At 42.1% G+C, this 21,909-nt stretch overlaps 1 protein-coding gene across 18 annotated transcripts in view; it reads right to left on the reverse strand.

Moving 5' to 3' along the window:
• The window catches only part of ARVCF (ARVCF delta catenin family member), a 446,960-nt gene that overhangs the window by 6,287 nt on the left and 418,764 nt on the right, over positions 1-21,909 (reverse strand). For 17 of the 18 annotated variants that reach the window (XM_048822053.2, XM_048822054.2, XM_048822067.2 and 14 more), the window contains 8 exons: positions 19,803-19,930; positions 17,983-18,133; positions 16,526-16,718; positions 14,697-14,808; positions 12,924-13,014; positions 11,830-11,883; positions 5,225-5,316; positions 2,031-2,144 (listed from right to left, as the gene is read on the reverse strand). In XM_048822053.2, the coding sequence (XP_048678010.2) occupies positions 2,043-2,144; positions 5,225-5,316; positions 11,830-11,883; positions 12,924-13,014; positions 14,697-14,808; positions 16,526-16,718; positions 17,983-18,133; positions 19,803-19,930 (923 nt within the window). In that variant the 3' untranslated portion in view covers positions 2,031-2,042. The remainder of the gene's footprint in view (positions 1-2,030; positions 2,145-5,224; positions 5,317-11,829; positions 11,884-12,923; positions 13,015-14,696; positions 14,809-16,525; positions 16,719-17,982; positions 18,134-19,802; positions 19,931-21,909) is intronic. The other variant, XM_048822060.2, reaches the window with a different exon arrangement.

The following is a 21,909-nucleotide window of genomic DNA, read 5'->3' on the forward strand; positions in this document are numbered from 1 at the left end:
TTTCACTTTTAGAGAGCAGGACTCAAAATCTTCAAGCAAGCAAGCAGAAATCTGCTGGTTATATCCCAGTCCCCTATGGGTCTGCATCATTAAATCACCACACAGTTTGGCCCAGTCAGTGTTCTCTCATCCAGCACGACTCAGGACTGGAACAGTACGAGCGCTGCAGTGGCAAAGTGTCTGCTGGTGCTACTACTGCTCACCTTCACATGAATTTAATGCCCCAACACACGTTTAAAGAGCTTTTCCTTCCCCATCATTTTAAGGTCTTAGAAAAGTAACAAAGTGAATCTAAATTTGAGACCTTGGACGGTTTCAGGTTTAAACTTACTTGCCAAGAGTTGCCAGGAGAATGCAAAGAGCAGAGAAGTGCAGCATCACTGGGGCTGCTTATGTTGCAAAGTTACTCTGCCAGCTTCAGGTGTGATTTTTAAAAACATTCTCCCAGAGGTTTCCAAAGCCCTGCGAATTCACATCCTACACCCTCGCCCCGCCCCGGGTCTCCAATGCTTTACTTCGTCTGTTACCATCAGGAATTTGTGTGAAGACAGCGCATGTCTTCTAGGTTTTCTCAGGAGATGGAGGAATTGCTCTTTGAACCAGCACCCAAAGGGCGTCAGCAAAGCAGCCAATCAGAAATTTTAATTATTTAAAGAAATGCTTCTTCTGGAAGTCAACAAAAAGCCAGTGAAAGGTGCCAGACTGACAGCCCCAAGGACTGAAGCCCACAGACCCATTTGTCTCCAACACAGGCACAGGATAGACAGTGGCAGCAATTTAAGACCAGAAGGGGGATGGTTAGTAGCCAAAGACTGAGTATGTACTGGGAAAACTAGGGAGACAACGTGGGTGAGGGAATATCTTTTATTGCACCAACTTCTGTTGGTGAGAGAGACAAGCTGTTGAGCTACATGGAGCTCTTCTTCAGGTCTGGGAGAATTGTCCACCTAGCTGAGAAAGGCCTTATACAGGTCTGTTATAGGCTGCAGTGGCCAGAGGGTTCCAGCCCTTCCCATCAAGGAAACAAGAATGAGTCATGAATTCTGATCTCTCCTATTGTACTGCACTCGCCTCATGACTTGAGTTTCCTTCTCACTGATTAATGTGATTTCCATGTAGAGAAAAGGACCGATTTTCTGCAGTGCTGAGCAATGGGAGTAGTGGGTGCTCACCATCTCTGGAAATCAGGCCTTCAGGGACTATCAGACACTGGGTAAGGAGAACTTGTGTAGTGCAATCCTCATGGTTACTAAAGATATTCTTTTAGTCCACAGACAGCCACACAGTCTGTACTATACACAATGCGGCGTCTGACGGGCTGCCAGGAGGTGTAACATGGATAACAGACTGGGCAGCAGGAGGCAGATTAGTGGCAGCAGGAGTGGTAAAAGCTGGCACAGTTTTAAGGAGCTTGGCACATAGGGAAGGTAGAGAACAAGAAGGGGTCCAAAAAAGCCTTGAACTGCGGAGAAGAAGGAGCAGGAGGTGGGACTTGTGGCTCCATGTTTAAATGACTGACGTTCTCCCCCCTTGAAATTTAATTGTGTGCGTGGTCACCAGCTTTCCCTCGGAGGACAGGACCATAGAAATCTTGGGAGCCTCAGGGGAGATCCATGAATAGCCAGGATGTACTTTTCCTGAGGACTCAGGCTAAACCTGGTAATGAGTACGGGGTGGGGGGGGGAGGTGGAATGGCTGTAAACATTTGAGGTCAGTCAGGAAAACTATATTCAATTTAATTCCCATGTCCTAATAGCAGAGATCCTTTACATTTCCTCTGACAGCCCATCGGTCAGAATATTAATTCACTGTCTGGTTATTTGACAGGTTATTTTTTAATCAAACAGCAGTGGTTTATTGTGTTTAATTAAAGATACAGTGTGCAATATAAACCTCCCTTTTCCAATGCATTTTCATTTGCCTAAAAGGAACCAGTTAGCTGTTAGCCTCGGAGAGATTCTGCAGTGATACAGAACATGCACAATGAGACACGGTAATCACTAGCACCAATTACCATTAAAAGGACCTACCATGCATGCAAATTAGACCCAGGAGTCAACAGGCTGGGGTTTAATGTCACGGGCATCCACCAGATTCACCGAAGCCCTGTTACTCCTGTTAATGTTTTTCCTATTTGTGTCATTCTGCAGCAAACAGGGTGAGGAGTTAAAGGCAAAACAGAGCGGATTAATCAAACACAAACAAATCAGTCAGCTCAAAGGATTGCAAGGGGGGAATTAGTGGAGAGAGAGAAAGAAACAAAATTGGCAAAGGCATGAGCTATTCCACAGGCACTGACAAGCATTCGTGGCAGCACTTCACTTCATTGCAATTATTATTCACAAATCCTAGCCACTCATACAGCCTCTGAGCCACAGTTACTGGATTCAGAGTAGCAGCCGTGTTAGTCTGTATCTGCAAAAAGAAAAGGAGGTCTTGTGGCACCTTAGAGACTAACAAATTTATTTGAGCATAAGCTTTTGTGAGCTACAGCTCACTTCAGAATGCATCTCATGAAGTGAGCTGTAGCTCACGAAAGCTTATGCTCTAATAAATTTGTTAGTCTCTAAGGTGCCACAAGTACTCCTGTTCTTTTTGCGGTTACTGGATTGTTCACCAGCTAGAAATCAGCACACACGTTTCTCTTGGATGGGGTAGTGCAAGGGGGATCTAGACTTTGCCCAACTAAGGACTGCTTCAACAACATGACAGGAACCTGCGGGCAGCACCTCAGTGGCATAAATCAGACAGCATTTGGGCTGTCCTCCATCTTTAACAGGGAGGAAGCACAGACTGGGGAAGAGACAGGTCCCAATGCTCCATCTTGATGCAAGTAACTCCTGCTCCGATCAAGCCAAAGCATTGCACAATGGACCACCAAGCACCTCAACTTTAGGAAAAATGAAGGTGGCCTTGGGATGCATTGCACAGCTCCGTGGGCTGTATTTGGCTACCTGTGTGTGTCACACAGTAAAAGTAAAGAGCACTTGCTCATCCTCTCTCCTCCCAACCTATCCCCCTCTCCTCTGGAAGAAGCATTTTCTGTCATTTCTGCAGAGCCACATCCTAATCTTTGCAGCCATCTCCCCTAGTTCACCCTCCTCCTCAGCATCCTGTAGTGTACACTAAGACTGTGGACGGGTGGATTGGAAAGCTTATACCATTAACCTCTGGTTCAGGCTGGGCCATCTGTTTCCATATCAGAATAACATCTGTGTCAATCAAATGGTATTTCCAAAGTGGGTAACTAGGATTTAGACACCGATTCCCATCAGTGGCAATCTCAGAGCCTTGTGGCTCAATCTTTGTGTAGCACTTTGGAAATTTACCCTGAAACATAACCATGAATAATACGAAGTGAATTGCTCTTAAGCACTTAAGATAGAAATTTCCCAGTTTGATCAGGGCTACTACACAGTAAAACAGGAAAGGACAGAGATGACAAACTAATGAAGGAAGCACCGATCCCTTCCAAAGGCAAAGGTGAGAAGAACCAAAGATTTTTGTTTCCTTTCCATCTTTACTAGTGACTGTAAAGCATAGATGCAATTAGCATTCTACATGTTCACACCAAAAGGTGATTGCTATCAAATCCCATTATATATAGCACAATGGGTGCAGGCTTAGGAAATGGATTGTACATGTACTAAATAGGGCAGCTAGTTTTAAACAACAGTGGCTGTTCCCTTGCAGTACAGCTTTAAGGGTCGCTGAGGTCGCCTAATCTATGCACAGCCATAATCTTCAACAACTTACAGTACTGGATAATGGAAGGTCATATTAAAGTAAGATCAGAGGCTGGGCTAACCCAAGGGGTAAAGAGGTCAGTGTTTCAGTCACACTGCAGCCACATGACATGAGACTTCTACTCATTCAGGCCAGCTAATAACAGTAAGCTTGCAGGGTTTGGCACTGGAAGGATATCACAAGACAATGGCTTATATTAATAAGGTTGCTAGATGAGAAGCTTCTGACAAGGCAAAAGGTTTTAAATAGCCTTTGAACGAAAGAGGAAAAAACTATTTGTGTCTGAACAATTGAAATGTGGACTGCGGCTGGCCTCTACCTTTAATAGAGAGGAGGGGTAGCTATGCTCAATCCGGATAGTGAGTGTTTGTGTCCACATGTTAATATAGACAGACCATCGCCAGGCAGGTGTACAACTGGCTCTTCTGTGGAAAGATTTTTCTCTATCTTATTTCTGCATGCCTTTGCTCAGTGTTTTGCACTAATTGAAAAGTCTTTCCTTTTCAACCGCTTGGCCATTTAACCTGAAGCATCTGGATCTTCTGGAGTTCCCACAAAACACTGAGGAGATTTCACCACAGATGCTCAGGGCTCCCTAGCACTGAGGTTCCCAACACCAGCACCAAGGCGGGGAGCAGTGATTTCTATCACAAACTCTTGTTTCATTGTCTGGTTTTTCCCACTGCTGACACACAAGAGTGTGTGCGTGGGTTTTTGCAAGGTAGGGAGGAGTCCCATGTGCCACTGCACTGCTGGAAGCATAAAGCAACTGCTTATAAAAACTTAGCTAAAATTGTGCATGAATGTAAGAAAAATTGCATAGAGTCAATTACTAGCATGCAGCCTGTATTGCTAAACTCAACAGCCCACAATGGAAGTGGAAGATTCAAGTCTGACTTTTCAGTGAGGAAACTGCGTGGAAGAAGCAAGTTGGAAATCCATTTTAAAGAAGGCTCTGTGTAAGAGAGTGAGAGAGACCAACCCATATACAGAGTCCATGTGTGGGAGAGTCTGAGCGAGGGCTGGGAGCTATATACACCACACAGCTTTACAAAGACACACAGGCTTTCAGCTACACTCCTTTATGGTTTCCATGGTGGGAAGTAACTGCTTGATGTGACTATTCTCAGAACAAAGTCTCCTGCAGAGCTATACACTTTAGGGCTGGGGAATGTACCTAGATGGAGGAGCTGAAAGTGATAAAGCAAACACATTCTTTTGTAAAACCGTTATTTACCTACAGGAACTTGAGCACATATCAGCTTATAAAACCATCTCCAGCAGTTGCTCCCTTATTAGAAAGCAGAATTTGCTTCCATTTAAGGCTAACTAGTGATCACTTACGAAATGGTGCCTTTATAGATAACCATTTACAAGCCCCTGCTGTGTATTTGCGACACACGTTCCTTGCTGCCTGACACTGGATGTCCCATTCTGTAATGGCATTAAGCAGCCTTTGGAATAGCTGGAAGCTTACTTTTAAAGGTTCTTTCTCCGATGCGTCCCCTATAGTGTCATTGGTCTTGTATTTGCGCTCTTTGTCCCGGTGATCGATGGTGGAGTACCCATCTGTGAAGGAATGACATGACAATCAGGCAGCAAAACCATGGTAGATTTGGCTGTTTTGCATTGTCAAAGAACTAGAGAGAGAGAAAGAGAGACAGACACAAAGCGTTAAATCAAAGACATAGGCATGTGCCTTCCTCGTGGGCTGATGCTCAGCAATTTTATTTTTTAACCACCTTTCTTTTTAAAAAGAACTCCTTTTATACCACCCCCTCCGTGTCAAATGCTGGTATCTCATTAACAAGCAGCAGAGTTTCCATTCTGGCCGGCTGCAGTGTAGTAGTAGTCTGTCCATGGAAAGCAGCAAGCTGTTACTTCACACCCTGTGGCTAATGAGCTCCAAATCCAGCTGAAATCTTGCGTTCTGCACTTAACAACCTGAATAATTGGCTGGGTTCCTTCTCGGAGTGGCATGCAACACATTCCCACTCCTTCTGAACTTGACTACAAGCAGGACACGACAATAGTTTGGAGACATCCCCTTTGGCATGATAAGAAAAGCAGCCTGTCGAGTTTTGTGAGATCTCGATGCAAACCCTGCTGTGCTGGACCTGCCTTTCATTTTGAAATGGCACCTGTGGGTGATTTTTCTCCCTGACAGTTGAAAAGCAATGTGAATACATGAGTAAACAGGAAAGAAGGGGGTGGAAGGGCTTTATGAAGAAATGCTGTAAGTATTTCAGAAACTACTTGGATTCATTGTCAGAGGTTACAAATACTACTTTATTCCTCTAGTGCATCAAGTTTCCCGCATTATCAGGGACAAACATATTCTCCTGCCTGCCCTGACAGCTTTCTAATCTGGGCTAAGTGACAGTCAAATTTGTGGTTCTTAATAAGCTTTGTATCTCTCCATGTAATTAAAGGATCATTACAGGTTCTACTTCCTGTCAAACTGTACTCTCCAAAAAGATTTTACATAAAATGTCAGAAGGCCTCATGTCTTGGTTTATTGCTTGCATTCAATAGGCCTTCTAAAATCAGTCAGTCAGTCACTCTAGATGTCGTTTTTGAGGGCTACCGGTGAAACTAAAAAGTAAGCAATTTTAAGCTGTAACACAAAAGCTTTGTAAATGGAGCGACTCCTGGTAAACAGTCTATGGGGCAGCAGTTCTCAAAATAGGCTACGCAAGCTGCAATCCAGTTAGTTTATAAAAAGATGTTTGTCTTTATACTTGGCTCAGTAAATCAACATATGCACAAGCCTTGCAGAATGCCCAGGCATTTGAGATGGTCCACATGTTTAATTAAGATCAATATCATATAAAAAGATAATCCATAACTATGCTGATTATAATGACTAAGGCCGTGTATCAAGTACATTTGAGATATGTGGTGCATAACTTAAACCTTGAGAACCACTGCTATACGGCTTTTCTTCTTTACTTTCAGTTCTCTGCTGACAGTTAAGATACCTAGCATCCCTGCTTGTGCCAGTTAGACCAAAAAATCCCAACCATCCACCTAGCCAACACTCCCGGGGAGTGTACAATAAGTCATTCAGTTTCAAATTACACACACAAACAAACACACACACAGATCTAAAAACGTTACAACTCATAGTAAAAGTCATGGGTACATGCTATACATTTAAATGATAGCACAATGGCGTTCAAAAATCGCCTTTCCCAAACTCGATGGTCAACTCAGAAGCAGCCCTTTACATTTGAAAATGTATTTAATCATATTTACTTACAAGTAACAGATCACTGACATTGTGTAGCACCTTTCATCAAGAACGATCCCGAAGCACTTTATAAACAGGTAAACTACAAAGAGAACCGTTCACCCACCACTGAAATGCAACTGCCACGGAGATGATACATGTCTAGTGTTTAACATTTCACAACAGTTTAGGAGAGGAGGTAAAGAATATCACCATATACAAATGGGAAAAAAATGGATATTTTAGGTAGGCAAAAAACTAGCGTTTAATCAATACACCAGCCTTCAGAATCCTAATCAAAGTGATAAAAAATGGTCAGGGTCTTTGGGTTTACATCTGAGCTAAAAGGCATTTTGTAGCGTGTATTGTTGTTCAGCTGAATGCTGACCCCTTGTTAATGGTAGGTTTCAGAGTAGCAGCCGTGTTAGTCTGTATTCACAAAAAGAAAAGGAGTACTTGTGGCACCTTAGAGACTAACCAGAGACTAACAGAAGTGAGCTGTAGCTCACGAAAGCTTATGCTCAAATAAATTGGTTAGTCTCTAAGGTGCCACAAGTACTCCTTTTCTTTTTGCTTGTTAATGGTGTCACACACGTCAGTTCTAACGGATTGTTTGGAGCTAAAAACCACACGCTGAGTTGGGAATACATCAAGATAGCAACTGAGATTGGAAGTTTGTGGTTAGATTTATTAAAATGAAAACTATCCTGAAGGAGGCTGTACCAGTACAGTAATATCTTGGTGCCCTGAGGGCAATGGCTCTGTGGTGGAATTAACAAACTCAGTTCCTTCCGTGTTTCAAGATTAATTCTAAAATCAAATTTAATTTAGTCTATATGGAATTAACAAGCAATCTGGAGTGTGTTTTAGGAAGGTATAAGCCATTTGGACTTTGGCTGGAGGAGCCTGAGGAACGGAAAGTCAAATATTAACATTATCCATTTTCTTGGAGTTTAGTGGAGCAAATCAATTACCTAGAGTTAGTGCATTTCCTGTGAGTTGGCCTTTAAAGGTATTGGTGATGAGATACAGAGAAATCCCAGTGACCAGCTACAATTGATTTAAAAGTTTCCAAGAAAAGGGATCTTTGACAGAAATCTTGGAACCTCGTTTTCTAGAGGTGGTGAACAGATCTGAGTGGACTCTCCTAGGTGAGAGATTCTGTCAAACTGCCTACCTAAAATCAATTTGTATTTCACCTACTAAAGCCACATCAGTATTAACCTGTGGAACAAATGAAACATTGATTAGATTAATATTTTTCTCTGAATACTGAACTACAGTCTTGTGGGCACAGAACTTCTGATCCTATTCCCCTGACTGCTGAACTAGTTAGTACATAGCTATCCCTGTTAGGGGGCTTATTCCTTCACCCTCCTACTTCCCTGGTCCTTCTCGCATGAACAGAGAGCAACAATACCCGAAGTCCAAAGGTGCAAACAATTCGATGTTTATTGGGGTGAACTTCCAGCAAGCATGATTCCAGTTTTCTTCCTTAGTGTCCCCCTTCCCAGCTCTGACACCACAGAGCCTTACCTGTGTCCCTGTTCCCATTCCCCCCCCCACTTAGCAAAACATGATTCCAATTTCCCCACCCCCATTCCCTGTTCCCATCCCCCCCTTACTTCCTGATTGACTGCAGACTATATAGTAAAACTTGAGTTCTGCTTAGCTATACCTTAACCAATCATTTTACTGAAATTTAACTAACCAATCCTAACATATTGTAACATGATTATTTAACCAATTATATCCCACCACCTTAATTAGTTTACACCCAGCAAAATTAATTATACAGCAGACAGAAACAATCACAGAACCAGACAGAGATTATACAGACAAACAATAGGGAAATGGGGACTACAATGATAGAACAATACAGAAATGAGGATTTCACAACTACATCTATAAAGACATAAGGGTTTCCCAGCTGTGTCTATTGATAAGTGAGTTCTTGCCAGACAGGATGCTATCAAACTAAGTTTCCTTTTACATTTTCTAGGCACTTCCCTTTCTCTGGAGGCGATAGGCATTATCAGGACAGGACTGTATTCCTAACAGCCCCATAGCACCTTATTTCAATGTGACTAGTTTGGAATGTGAGGATCTGACCGTTCGCTTCCCAGCTTATGGCTGCCTCTGCTGCTTAGCCAGAGATCTTCACCTAAGAACAGGGCCTCAGACTGTCACAGTAAGAGAAGGCCCTTACACCAGCAGACAGTGATTTTGATTCTTTCTTTTATACCTCTGTAACTAGCTAAGTGATAAAAATACACCTAAATTAGAGTATAGGCCTTTACAGACAGGCCTGAATATCTATATCCTAACAATCCCATTGTGAGATCTTCTTTTAAGTTACTGTCTTTCATTGTGAGGACAATTATTTCAGTCTTCCCTTATGCAAACTACATATAGACAGTTTATTCATGCCGGGGGATGCTGTCAGCTGAGGTCATGGAAGGTAGCATCTTTATGTTATCCTGACTTTTTGGAAATGCTGTATTTGATTTTCAGCAGTGGCTCAAACTGATTCACATTTGCACCTGCAAACATGGCAATCGTGAGATATCAAACTATCCAACTTGCAGATACGCAGACATTTAAATACAAATATTTGCACCTGGAAAAACAGAGGCAAATCCACAGCAACACTGTGTGTGTTTATGCTGTTGTACTAAAAGGAAACAGTTGGTCTGTCCCAGATTGCGATGCCTTTCAAATCTCAAAGCACTTCACAGAAATATGGACTCATCCCTATTTTATAGATTGGGAAACTGAGGCACAAACCAGTTACAGCAAGTCAATGGCAGAGTCAGTAGCAGAACCGCTATCTCCTGACTCACAGCCCTGTCCCCTTATACAGCACTGCCTCCCATGCAGCATTGCAGCCTTCATCCTGAGAACCGCGTGCCTCCGAAGTGGCTATTAACAGGGAAACCCCTGACTTTTCCCATACCAGCGGAAGGTCAGAAGAAACAGGGCTTAATCCCTGCTTTTTTTTTTTTCTCCCAATTGTTGCTGACAAAGCAGCAGCTCAGGCTTTTAATTATCCTTCATCTCCATCAGGGCCTGAGCCCCTCAGTAAGTTGTTCTCACATCCATGCCACAGAGTTTAGCAGCATTTTGAAAGAGAACGTCTTGCATGGACACAGCTTAGCTTTTCTCTTTAGAAGCAGTACTTGTGGCACCTTAGAGACTAACAAATTTATTAGAGTATGCTCGGGGGTTGCATAACTAGTTAGCATGCCAGAGTCTCGTTCGTGGACGTGGACGTCCTTAGTTGGTGGAGCGATTTGTCTGGTTAATTCCGATAACGAATGAGACTCTGGAATGCTAACTAGTTATGCGACCCCCGAGCATGCTCTAATAAATTTGTTAGTTTCTAAGGTGCCACAAGTCCTCCTTTTCTTTTTAGGGATACAGACTAACACAGCTGCTACTCTGAAACCTGTCTTTAGAAGTAGGAGTTCCTCCTCCTGCTGCTATTCTACATCTGAACAACAGTCTTCAGACCACCCAGCTCTTCAGAGTTTATCTATCCTTGGTCCTTACTGCTTCATCTACTTATGCAGAATGGCTATGTATTTCATGGGGCTTTCGGGAAATCTTCTCTCACTGCAGATCCTGGTGGGCAAGTTGCATTTGCCATATTAGGTGCACCAGCCGCAGGGTGGAGGTTTTTCCAAGTACTGGTAAAATCTCCCTCTGTCCAGTACTGATTGCCACGAGCAAGGCAGCTGATGCCCACTGCGTCAATTGACTGCACACCACACAGTAATGCCAGTGTTATTGACACGGATCGCGTGGATTGTGCTATGGCCTGCAGCATCTTGTTCTTCACTGCCATGCAAGCCTCAAACACAAAAGAGGCTCCAGAGAAGCCTGGTGAAAGGGAGCCATTCCCATAACTTGTATTGGGAAAATTAAGCCATTCTGCCTGGCTTTCAAGAGATCCCCTTGATGGACTGGGGGAACTGAGAAGACGAGGAGAAGTCATTACTTTCTCATAGCCTGCATTTCATATATGGAAGGAAGAATGGAGGGTTATTTCTTCGTCCCAGTTTTCACGCACACGCAGAGCCAGTTCTGTAATTCTGTGCTCAGATTATGTTCTATCTTCACCCAGGCAGAACTCCCACTGAGCCAATGAGGAACAGTTTAAAGTTGTTGGCTCGATCATGTTCACCTTCTGTTAAGCTCTACTTTTATACAGAAAACCCCGGCACCATTCCTATCACTCATGGCAGATTTTTACAATCATGTATTCCTATTTTTAAAAAATGTTTCTCTTTCCTCTCTTGTGTGAAAGATCCATATAGGCAGCAGGGCTGACTAACTCTCTCACTGAATTCAGGAAAACAGTGACAATAATTACAGACTGAACAATAAAGTACTTCTTTCCCCTAGCCTCTTTCAAGTAGGGTCATTTTTTGTGCTAACCTGTAAGAACAGCAGGAAAAACATTTTCAGACAGAATATGATATTTAAGTAGATTTAAAGCTCACAAAAGTAGTGTCCCATTTTTTAAAAAAAGCAATAATTGAAATCTGATGGCTTTTGAATCTCTCACTCCAGGATGCAACCACTTCAAAGCAAAGAGATTAAAATGCAGGAAGCTCTCAGTATATTTACATGATCTGGTTAAAAAGTAGTGGGGATACCAGCATATATGCAGTATACGCATTTTAAAAAAAAACAGACAACTGATCTTTTGGAAGGAAAAGTTCTGTTTTTAAATGTCAGCTTTATCCACATGAAAGAATACCTCCCAGAAAAAGCGCTGAACTTTCTCATGAGTGACAGTGTGCTCTATTGAAATAGACAGGGGGTTGAGCCGGGACTGCATTTACCTGGACCAAGTTCATCCAGAGGAATCATATCACGACTTCCAGCCTTCTCATTATCTACAAAACAGAAGCATTGAAACTAGTCGTACCATGCTTCCTGACATGAAAACAGAGCAGACTGGGATTAATCACAGGGCTGGAGGCAGTAGAGGAGACAATGATTTATTGCACTCAAGATGCTATAATGAGGACACAAGAGGCTATAATGAAACGATATTAAGGTTCTGATAATTCACGAAGAAAGATTCTGAGTTAGGCCCCCAAAGAGCACACTCAACTGATCTCCCTCATGCCATGGCTCTGAATCACATACATTCCTCTATCCAAAGGATGCCACCAACTCGGTGCCCCTCTGAACCACCTATACTTTCTAGAATTTATCTCTGTACCCATCCAAGATGGGATGAGGTTCCCTTCTTTGCCCAGAGACAAGAGCAATCAGTAGGCGATCAAAGGCCTCGAGAGGGTAATTTTAACATTGGTTTCTATTTCCATCATGATCAAAATTAAAAGACTGAGGAAATCAACATGGCCTGGAGCCCTGGAACCATTGGTGTGATTATTGTCAAATCTGACAAACTAAGCACAGTTGGGTCTGGGTCAGAACTTGGATAGAATACCTCCACTGCAAAGCTAAGTGACACAGGAAACAGGGCTGGTGATTCAACAGAGGGTACGTCAAATAAATCAGCATTGAACAAACATCCCAGGGCATTGCTGGAGGTGATGCCCTTTGCATGAGATATAACACCAAGATCTGATGACTTGTGGTTAGTACAAATACCATCGACTTACCACAATAGTTAGCCTGCTCCTTGGCTAAATTCCTGCTGGGTAGTTACTTCATGCCTATCTAAAATACTCCCTATAAGCTCCAACTGAACTTTTCATCTTGAACTGGGTATCATACATTTCATGCAGTGGAAGTGATCATTGTCTATATAGTCTGTAATGTCAATTGCTTCAGGATCTTTGGATGAAAGGCACCATAAAAAAAGTGATAACTGATATTTATCCAATTTGAGAAATACACTTAACAGACATGGCAAATAGCAAAAGGAAAATCATTATGGCCCACACCAATGAGCAGAACTGACCTTGGCTTTTATCCACCAGCGGCAGAGTACTGTCGTCATAGCCAGACTTGCCAGATGTACCTTTGGGTCCCTTTGGTGCTGCAGAGACAGACTAGAAGACAAAATGGAAGAGTAAGGGTACTCAAGGTAGTTAAGTCCAAAGCAGACTGCGAAGAGTTACAAAGGGATCTCACAACACTGGGTGACTAGGAAACAAAATGGCAGATGAAATTCATTGTTGACAAATGCAAAGTAATGCACATTGGAAAACATAATCCCAACAATACATACAAAAGGAAGGGGGTCTACATTAGTAGTTACCACTCAAGAAAGATCTTATAGTCATTGTAGATAGTTCTCTGAAAACATCCACTCAATGTACAACGGCAGTCAAAAAAGTTAACAATGCTAGGAACCGTTAGGAAAGGGATAGCTAAGATGACAGAAAATATAATGCTACTAATAAATAAATGGTATGCCCACACCTTGAACACTGTGCATAGTTCTGATCATCCCATCTCAAAAGAGATGTAATAGAACTGGAAAAGGTACAGAGAAGGGCAACAAAAATGATGAAAGGTATGAAACAGCTTCCATATGAGGAGAAATGAACAAGACTGACTATTCAGCTTTGAAAAGAAATGACTAAGGGGGGATATGATACAGGTCTATAAAATCATGACTGGTGTGGAGAAAGTGACTAAAGAAGTGTTATTTACCCCTTCACATAACACAAGAACCAGGGGTCAACCAATGAAATGAACAGACAGCAGGTTTAAATACAAACAAAAGGAGGTACTACTTCACATAACGCATAGTCAACCTGTGGAACTCATTGCCAGGAGATGTTGTGAAGACCAAAACCATAACTGGGTTCAAAAAAATAATTAGATACATTCATGGAGAATAGGTACATCAATGGCTACTAGCCAAGACAGTCAGGGATGCAACCCCGAGCTCTGGGTGTCCCTAGGGATCTGATTTCCAGATGCTGGGACTGGACGACAGGGGATGAATCACTTGATAATTGCCCTGTTCTGTTCATTCCCTTTGAAGCACCTGGCATTGGCCACTGTCGGAAGACAGGATACTGGGCTAGATGGACCATTGATATGACCCAGTGTAGCCGTTCTTATGTTCTGAGAAGCCGCTGCAAACAGAGTAAGAAATAAAACGAATTTTCTAAAAAAGTTATAACTTGAACAAAATGTATGGAAACCTGTTCACACTCCATCCCCTCTTGATAAACTGATCTTCGCCTGGAATCTAATTTGTGATTCTGGATACTTTTCATTTCACTGAAGTTTTGCTGACGATTCCTCCTTCTGTCATCACCTGGTTGGGCAAGCCAGTAGCTTCTTTACAGGCCACAGTGAAAGCCAGTTACTTTTCAGATAAAGAAAGTAGCAGCAGCTTCACATAAAAAACAGTCAGATGCCCAACACGCTACATGGACTATGTCCCAAGGGAGCAGCAACATACAAAAATGGGCCAAGTCTTTCCTTGATGCAATGTATATTTGTAGGGATTAGACTTGGTACATCTAAAGTGGAATAACCCCTAAAATGTGGAAGGCACATGCCACAGATCTTCTAGATATGCACCCAGTAACTGTATTTATGATAAAACAATTATAGTAAAATTATGGTATCACTGGAAAACACCAACTTAGAGTTCTTGGTCTACCTGCCATTGTCATTAGTGGGAGTAGGGCCTCAACATGGAGTGAAGGATAAAACACCTTCATGGGGCTTTCTGTGACCACTGATCTGGACTAGGACTCTGCATCTTTACCTGGAAATGGGATTTGTTCCATCCATCCTTCTGTAGGACACTTCGTAGCTCTTTGTAGCTCCAGACCATCTGAAGAACATGAGATGCTGCCTTTGTTTCCCTGGGGGACTGGCTAATTTGTGAGACAAAATTAGAGCCTCAAACATTAGGAATGCAAACTCATTTACGCTAAAACCCATAACTTCCTAGCAGGTCTGTTATTTCCCAAGAAGCAATGCAATATGTGACACTGTAAAAATACATTCTTTGGGCCCAATTCTATAGTGGCTTCTATTAATGTGGGTCCATCTACCTGCATGTGTAAACATACAGTTGCTCAGACAAGAGACATCTGCATAAGCAAGAGGTAGTTAAATATGCAGATGTCTGATTTTCATATGCATAGTGTGCAGGTACAGAGGCCAGTTGGATAACATTGTCCTTTTGCCTAGTGGATTTCAACAGGCATTTATATAGATCAAAGCAGAAGTGCTGAGCACCCAAAACTGCCAAAGAAATCAATACTCAATCACTTCTGGAAAACAAGAACTTAATGTCTAAAGTTGGGAATCCAGAGGCCACTTTTCAAAATTTTGGTCCGAGTATATATAAAAAACTAAATTTAGCTGAAATCAACCAGTGGTTTGAAACACACCCCACAGGACAATGAGGATCAAACAACAAACAAAACTAATTCTCACCTGAAAAGCATTTTCCTTTCATTCCTTGCCAAGTCAGTATCAGTCTGCTATACAGAGCCCCATGTGGCTCAATTTCTGGCTTACTCTTACTTAGGGCTTGTCTACATGGTGCTTTTGTCTGCACCGAGGGGTGCAAATTTTAGTTTGCATTAGCAGGTTGTGCACTAACTGGGCTGCGGGGACTGTGCTGCTGCACACAAAGTTCCCGACTGTGACAACACCACCAACAGTAGGGCACTTTTAGTGCATGCCGGCGCAGTCCACACGGGCCAGTTAGTGAGTGACACACTAGCACAAATTCAAATTTATACCCCTCTGATGTGGACTAAAGCACTATGTAGACAAGGCCTTACTGATGAAAAGGCAAAGGCTAAAGAAATCTCCAGCCAGCCTCTCAACAGTTTGTTGAAAAGGCACTTATGAATGAGCTCATTTCTAATTGGCTGAAGTACAGAAGGAAGCCCTTCTCCAATCAGGATACAGCTTTTCAACAGGGCTACATGGTACAAATCGTCATTTCAATTATTACTGTTGTCCTTCAGACAGAATGATCACTGCAGATCATTAACCATTTCTTTTAACAGAAATAAAGTTGCATCATTGACATTTCAGGAATGGAATGTCACAGGATAAAGGTCTCCTGCTTTGCAAACACAGGTCTCAGCTTCACTGCAAATGATGTCTGATAAATGCATGCATAATGCTAAGGCATAAATAAAACAAAGAAAGATTGTACCCTGAAATGACAGAACTTTTTATCTTACTGATTTTATCACCCAACCCAACCCAACCCGACCTGACCTGGGTGGGAGGGAAGGGATAGCTCAGTGGTTTGAGCATTGGCCTGCTAAACCCAGGATTGTGAGTTCAATCCTTGAGGGGGCCATTTAGGGATCTGGGGCAAAAATTGGGGACTGGTCCTGCTTTGAGCAGGGGGTTGGACTAGATGACCTCCTGAGGTCCCTTCCAACCCTGATATTCTATGAACCCATTAAAGTCACTGATGTAGGATTTGTTTTTATTACATGTTTTAAGTGCTTCAGTTACACATCTGAAAGGTCAAGATGTCTGGGCACCATCACAAAGCATCACAGTGGGGTTCGTACAGTATCCTCTTTACTTTGTTTTCTATTCTAGTAAGAAACCTACCTTGACTTGCTGATAGCTACCAGCTTCTGAATGCCCTGTGTCTGGATCAGGGACCTTGCATTTTCTGAACTGTCAGTAATGATTTCATGGATGGTATTCAAGACTGCAACCACTGTATCCTCTTCCAGGTTTTTAGCGGATCTCTGCTGTCTGCTAGGCAAATTTCTTACCAGTTCACCCATGGCATAACTACCTAGATAAGGGGAAGAGCTACCATTAGCCAGACCCAATAATCATTTCAAGAAACAGCTTCCTGTCCTGAAAGCTAAAATATAAGGAAGTTCCCAAAGTCTAAAGATTTTCTAATGTAATTTCCTTGAATCTCAAGGCTATTTCATACTGCATTTATCATTAACTTTCTCAAGATGTTTGAGAACTGATATCTAAAGCAAACTCATTCTGCATAATCAATACTACAGGTATCAGAGGCAAAAAAGTTTGACACATTTATTAAGAATTTCACAGCCAATACATCACACTTTGCTGTGCCTGAGGCAAACAAGCATTCATAAACTGAGGCTAACGTATTAATGCTAATGCATGCACACAACACTTACTCAGTGTAGCCTTGTAAGAGGTCTGCAGGGGCAAGGTATGCAACAGTGCATATATTAACCTTCCCCTGAAAGGTAAGAACGTCCATTTGGCCTTCATGCTATGCAGCACTGAAGTAAAGCCTCGGTGTCCTGGGCCCATTACTCTCAGATGTGTGTTTGTACCATTTGGTAGCTACAGCTCTACACTGGACGTGGTTTTTATGAAACGTAGGCGTATTAAAGTAGAATTGGAGATTTGTATTGATTAAGCATCAGCATCTGTGCTCTGTATGCAGCACAAACATTTTCTTGCTTGGTGAGGTTACAGTTTAAACAGATCGGGAAAATTGCCCAGGAAATATACTGGGAGACCCACACAAAGGCTTTAATTTGGAGCTCAGCTTCTGCCACTTCCATTTAATGAGTAGTGAGTGCATTTTTGCTAATGTGGATTAGAGTTGGGGAGCATTGCAGAGAAGCTGAGTTTTAAGGGTGATGATCTGAATGGAGAGCACTTGGGTACCGGGCTTCTCGATACAGGGGATAGCACAGGAGAAGGTAAAAGGCTGGAAGTGGGAGAGGTGAGGCAGGGTTCATTGACAGAGCAAAGGGGGCCAGAGGGGGAATCATATCAAATCAAAAAGCCTTTATATTTTTGCAAATTATTTTGAGATCTACTGCAAAGTAAAGATTCATTTCCATTAAATCACACTATGTGCATGTATGGAAACTGGATGGGCTGAAACTTAATTTTCAAATGGCAATTCTTCACTTGGGGCATGCACAAGACTCCTATATAACGCAAATGGAATTTGTATGCAGAATAAACCTCAGCTTCAATACTTGACAAAAGCCTAAACAATTTTACAGTGCCCATGTGTTTATGGGGTCACATTCCTGTAAGAGAAGCTCAGAAGGTACCTATGAGGTCCTTATTGCGACGATCCATAGAGAGATTCCTCAGGGCAATTGACACAGCTCTCACAACCTTGTCAGAGTCAGACTGGAGAAGCTCAACGAGGACTGGTAAGCCTCTCTCCTTTCGCACTGTTGCACGGATGTACGTGGACCACTGTGAGCACACAGGAAGAAAAGCAACACACAACATTGTGAATTTAGAGACACATTTTCCTGCATTTCTTTCAGTGTTGGGGTCTGATTTTTTCCAGCATGAAATTGAAGAATTTTCCCTTATGCAAACAGTACTTCCTTATACTCTGCATGGCAACATATCTGTGACTTATCCCACCATCCAAGTCTATTGTGCACCAAGCACGAAAAGGAGGTAGATAGTATTTCATCTTATAGCTGGCGGGGGGCTGGGGAAGAAATATCATCTGTTCTATAAAATTTAAGAGCAGCAGAGGAAGAGTATAGGCTACTATATATGCCTCAATGGAAAATTTATTCCTCTCCATCAGAAAAGAGGTCACTTAGAGGGAAGAGCAAGACATGTACAGCTCCTGTTATCTTTTAAAAAAATTACTTGTTTCTATTGTTTCATGCATGTTTGTAAATACTTGTATTTTAAAAAGCGTCTTCCTGTTCAAATTAGAGTGGGGAAAAGCACCTTACTCTTCGCAGACTTGTAGTTGCTGTGGATGACCTCACTTTGTCATGTCCAGAGACATTCCAGTATTCTTTGCTAAGAGTGGACTGATCACTGTAGAGGGACGGGGGGGTTTACGGGAAGGCTTTGGTGGCAATTTTGAGATGCGACTCCCAGTGTTATCTGATGAATCAGGACAATACCCAATCCTGGGGTAAATATGGTTACCCAGCTCTAAAAACAAGCACTGCTGAAGAAACCCACAAATGAAAGCAGCAGTAGATAAGTGGTCTAAAAAGTAACACTTGCTCATTTTAAGATTTGCATTCCCTTTAACCGCAATGACAACACTCCAGCCATACAAAATTCTATTTGCCTGGGGCAAGTGAATAGTTGTTTATTCCCCAGAGCATCAGTTTTTATCTGTTACCATCAATCAGCATGGTAAAGAGGGAGAGGAGATTTTGTGCCTGGCCTAGTAAATTCTCATGACAATTTTGCAAGTTGCCAATATTCACAAACACTGTTTGCGAATTCCAAACAGAACTTCCAGGCATCTAGCTTATCTGACAACAGGAAAGATGAGAAATGTCAGAACAACTGGAGAATCAACAGAATTAAGCAATTCTACTTCTGTTTTGTCAGTGTCTGTCTTATCTCCAACATTGCTTGAGTGACATTAGAAAGATGCCAGTTTGGCTTTTTGGAGTTCATGCCTCCCTGTTTACAGGTGAAAACAGAAGGTGAAATTTTCAAAAATGTCTAAGTGACTTACCACCTAAGTCTCACTGAAATTCAAAAATCATTAGGCACTTGACAACTCTACCCAGATACCACAAAGGGGAGATTCTAGTCTGTCTGAAGGAGACAGAGTTTGTTCTTTAACTTTAGACTAGCATTGCTTGTTAACCTTCGGGATCACGTCTCTGATGAATATTTCAGCAGAAGTATACATGGAAGTCTATTTTATTTTTAAAATACTTCTGTGTAACACTGAAACCTTTTCTAAAAGCTAATAATTTAGACTTTGTTCAAACCAAAAGCTAAAACTCTTCCAAAAGAGATTCACAAAAGAAAAGTAACAGAGTGCAATTTGCCAGCTATCAAGTGACATCAGACCTAGAGGGCTTAAAGGGAATTTCTATGTACCAATTTCTGACTAGGATTAAGCAAAAGAAAAGGCTAGACTCACTGTCCAGTTTCCAGCACTGAGATTCTGCAAAGCACCTGCTGCAGCTTCCAAAGTGTTGAAGTTCTGGCTTTCAGTGAGGATCGAGAGGTAGAGCCGGACCACCTCTGGCTGGTAGAGCAGTTCAAAGCCTGAAGGGGGAAAAACAGGAGAGGCAACATATGGATCAATATTTGACACGTCTTTATTTCAAGATGTATGAGAAACATGTCAGAACACACTACACTGGCAGAGTAAGGATAAGGATTTCAGTTAAACCCAGCTTATTCTATTCCCACCTGCTGAAAGTGGCGCATGCTGGAACTCAGTAGGACATATTAACTCTGCAATTTTGAGAGCCCCTGCACACAAATTCACTCTGCTCATTTTCAGGAAGGAGATCCCACCTCACCACTGAACATTTAGAAGTCTTTGTGTTATTCTGATTCCATGTATTTAATCACACTGAGCATGTGTATGCACAGCCGGGTGACATGAGGTTGGGTCTGTTTGCACAAATTCAGACCTGCATTGCTAAGCTGGGTGTGAATTCAATTTGCACTGCTTTGTACACTCAATTTCAGTCACTTTCTAGGCATGATTAATAATGCCCAAAGTCGGAGTGTACAGCATGATCATACCATATACCCCTCTCCCATGCCTGCCTGCTGAAAGGTGGCCATGGAAAGTTGGATTGATGAGAATCATCAACTGGAAAGTGGGAGAGAAATACAACTGAATAATTTTGGTTCAATTATGATATGAAGAGATATACAAGCATTGTATTAAATCTAGAGGCTGTGGTAGATGGAACACTCTTTAAAAGAATATTCCCAGAGTTAGTACATCAGTTTGCTAGGTAAGGCACAGGACTTAAAGATTTGGAATCAGTTAAAAAGATTTGGAATCTATTTCCAGTTCTGCCACAGACTTCCCAAGTGATCTTGGGCAAGTTATTGATAGTAACTTCAGTGTCTTCATTTATACAGTTATTATGATACATGGTGTGTACTACTGTAGCACCTAGGAGCCCTAATCATGGACCTGCACCCCCCCGGTGCTAGGTGCTGTACAACATGGATGATGTTTATTTACTTTAGAGTGGTTTTGTCATGCTAATTACATGAACTGATGTTTGTATAAGCACCCATTGAAATCTGAGGATCACAGGTGTTTTTTGTCTATGGTAGTATTGTTAAGAGTATGTTTCACTATAGTGACAGGCTTTTATGTAGCACATCCATATTACATTATTGCTTATTTATGAGTCAGGAATAGGCAGTCATGTAGTTTGAGGCTGTTTCTCTTCTCCATCTCCCAAGATCTAGTCGTCAAGTGGGGATGATACATTACATTAATGACAGGAGATTATGCAAGTAACCAGTACAAAGGACTTGCCAACCCAATGCAATGTCAATGGAGAGTGACACTGTACATGGAATATACATCAGAGAAAAAAAATCCATGCCCCGAAGTGCTTTGGTAAGCATGGGGATGATACAATACACTAAAGAGGGGGTCTACTGGAGTAAACATGGAAAGGAAGATGTTCTGTGTAAAGCTTTCCAACTACACTGACTAGGTTGCTTTTCAAGAGTTTACCACAAGGGCGGGTTGGGACACATTCATGGTGTTATGAACAACATGAGAGGTAGCACAAAGGTGCAGAACAGACAAAGGGATAATTAAGTCTTGGCATAAACATGCTGAATCTATTTAGATTCATACAAATGCTAGAAAGGGCACTGTTTCCATGTAACAAATATAGCACCAGCACAATTCTCCACCAGCAAGCCAGGAAATAATCCCCCACCCTTAAATTTTACCTCCTCTCCCCACCCCTACTCCACAAAAGTGCCAGGGAAAGAAGAATGAGATTTGGACTATTGCAGACCAAGCAGATCCCAAAGCCAGTGGGACCCAAATGGTTGACAGGGAAGGGTGAAGTGTGTTCCTTTTGTACCTCCACTATGTTCTTTACCGGTTGCTTACAGTTTTTTCATTTGCTTCTAGTGAATCTACTCAAGTTAACAGCTGATCAGATTGAGTGTGTATCCCAATCAGCAATGAGGAGCTAAATTTCAACGTTTTTTTTTTATTTCCTTCAGTGGCAGCCCGAGAAGCCGCCTTT

Source organism: Caretta caretta, chromosome 15 (genome assembly GCF_965140235.1).
Source record: "Caretta caretta isolate rCarCar2 chromosome 15, rCarCar1.hap1, whole genome shotgun sequence".
NCBI lineage: Eukaryota > Metazoa > Chordata > Testudines > Cheloniidae > Caretta > Caretta caretta.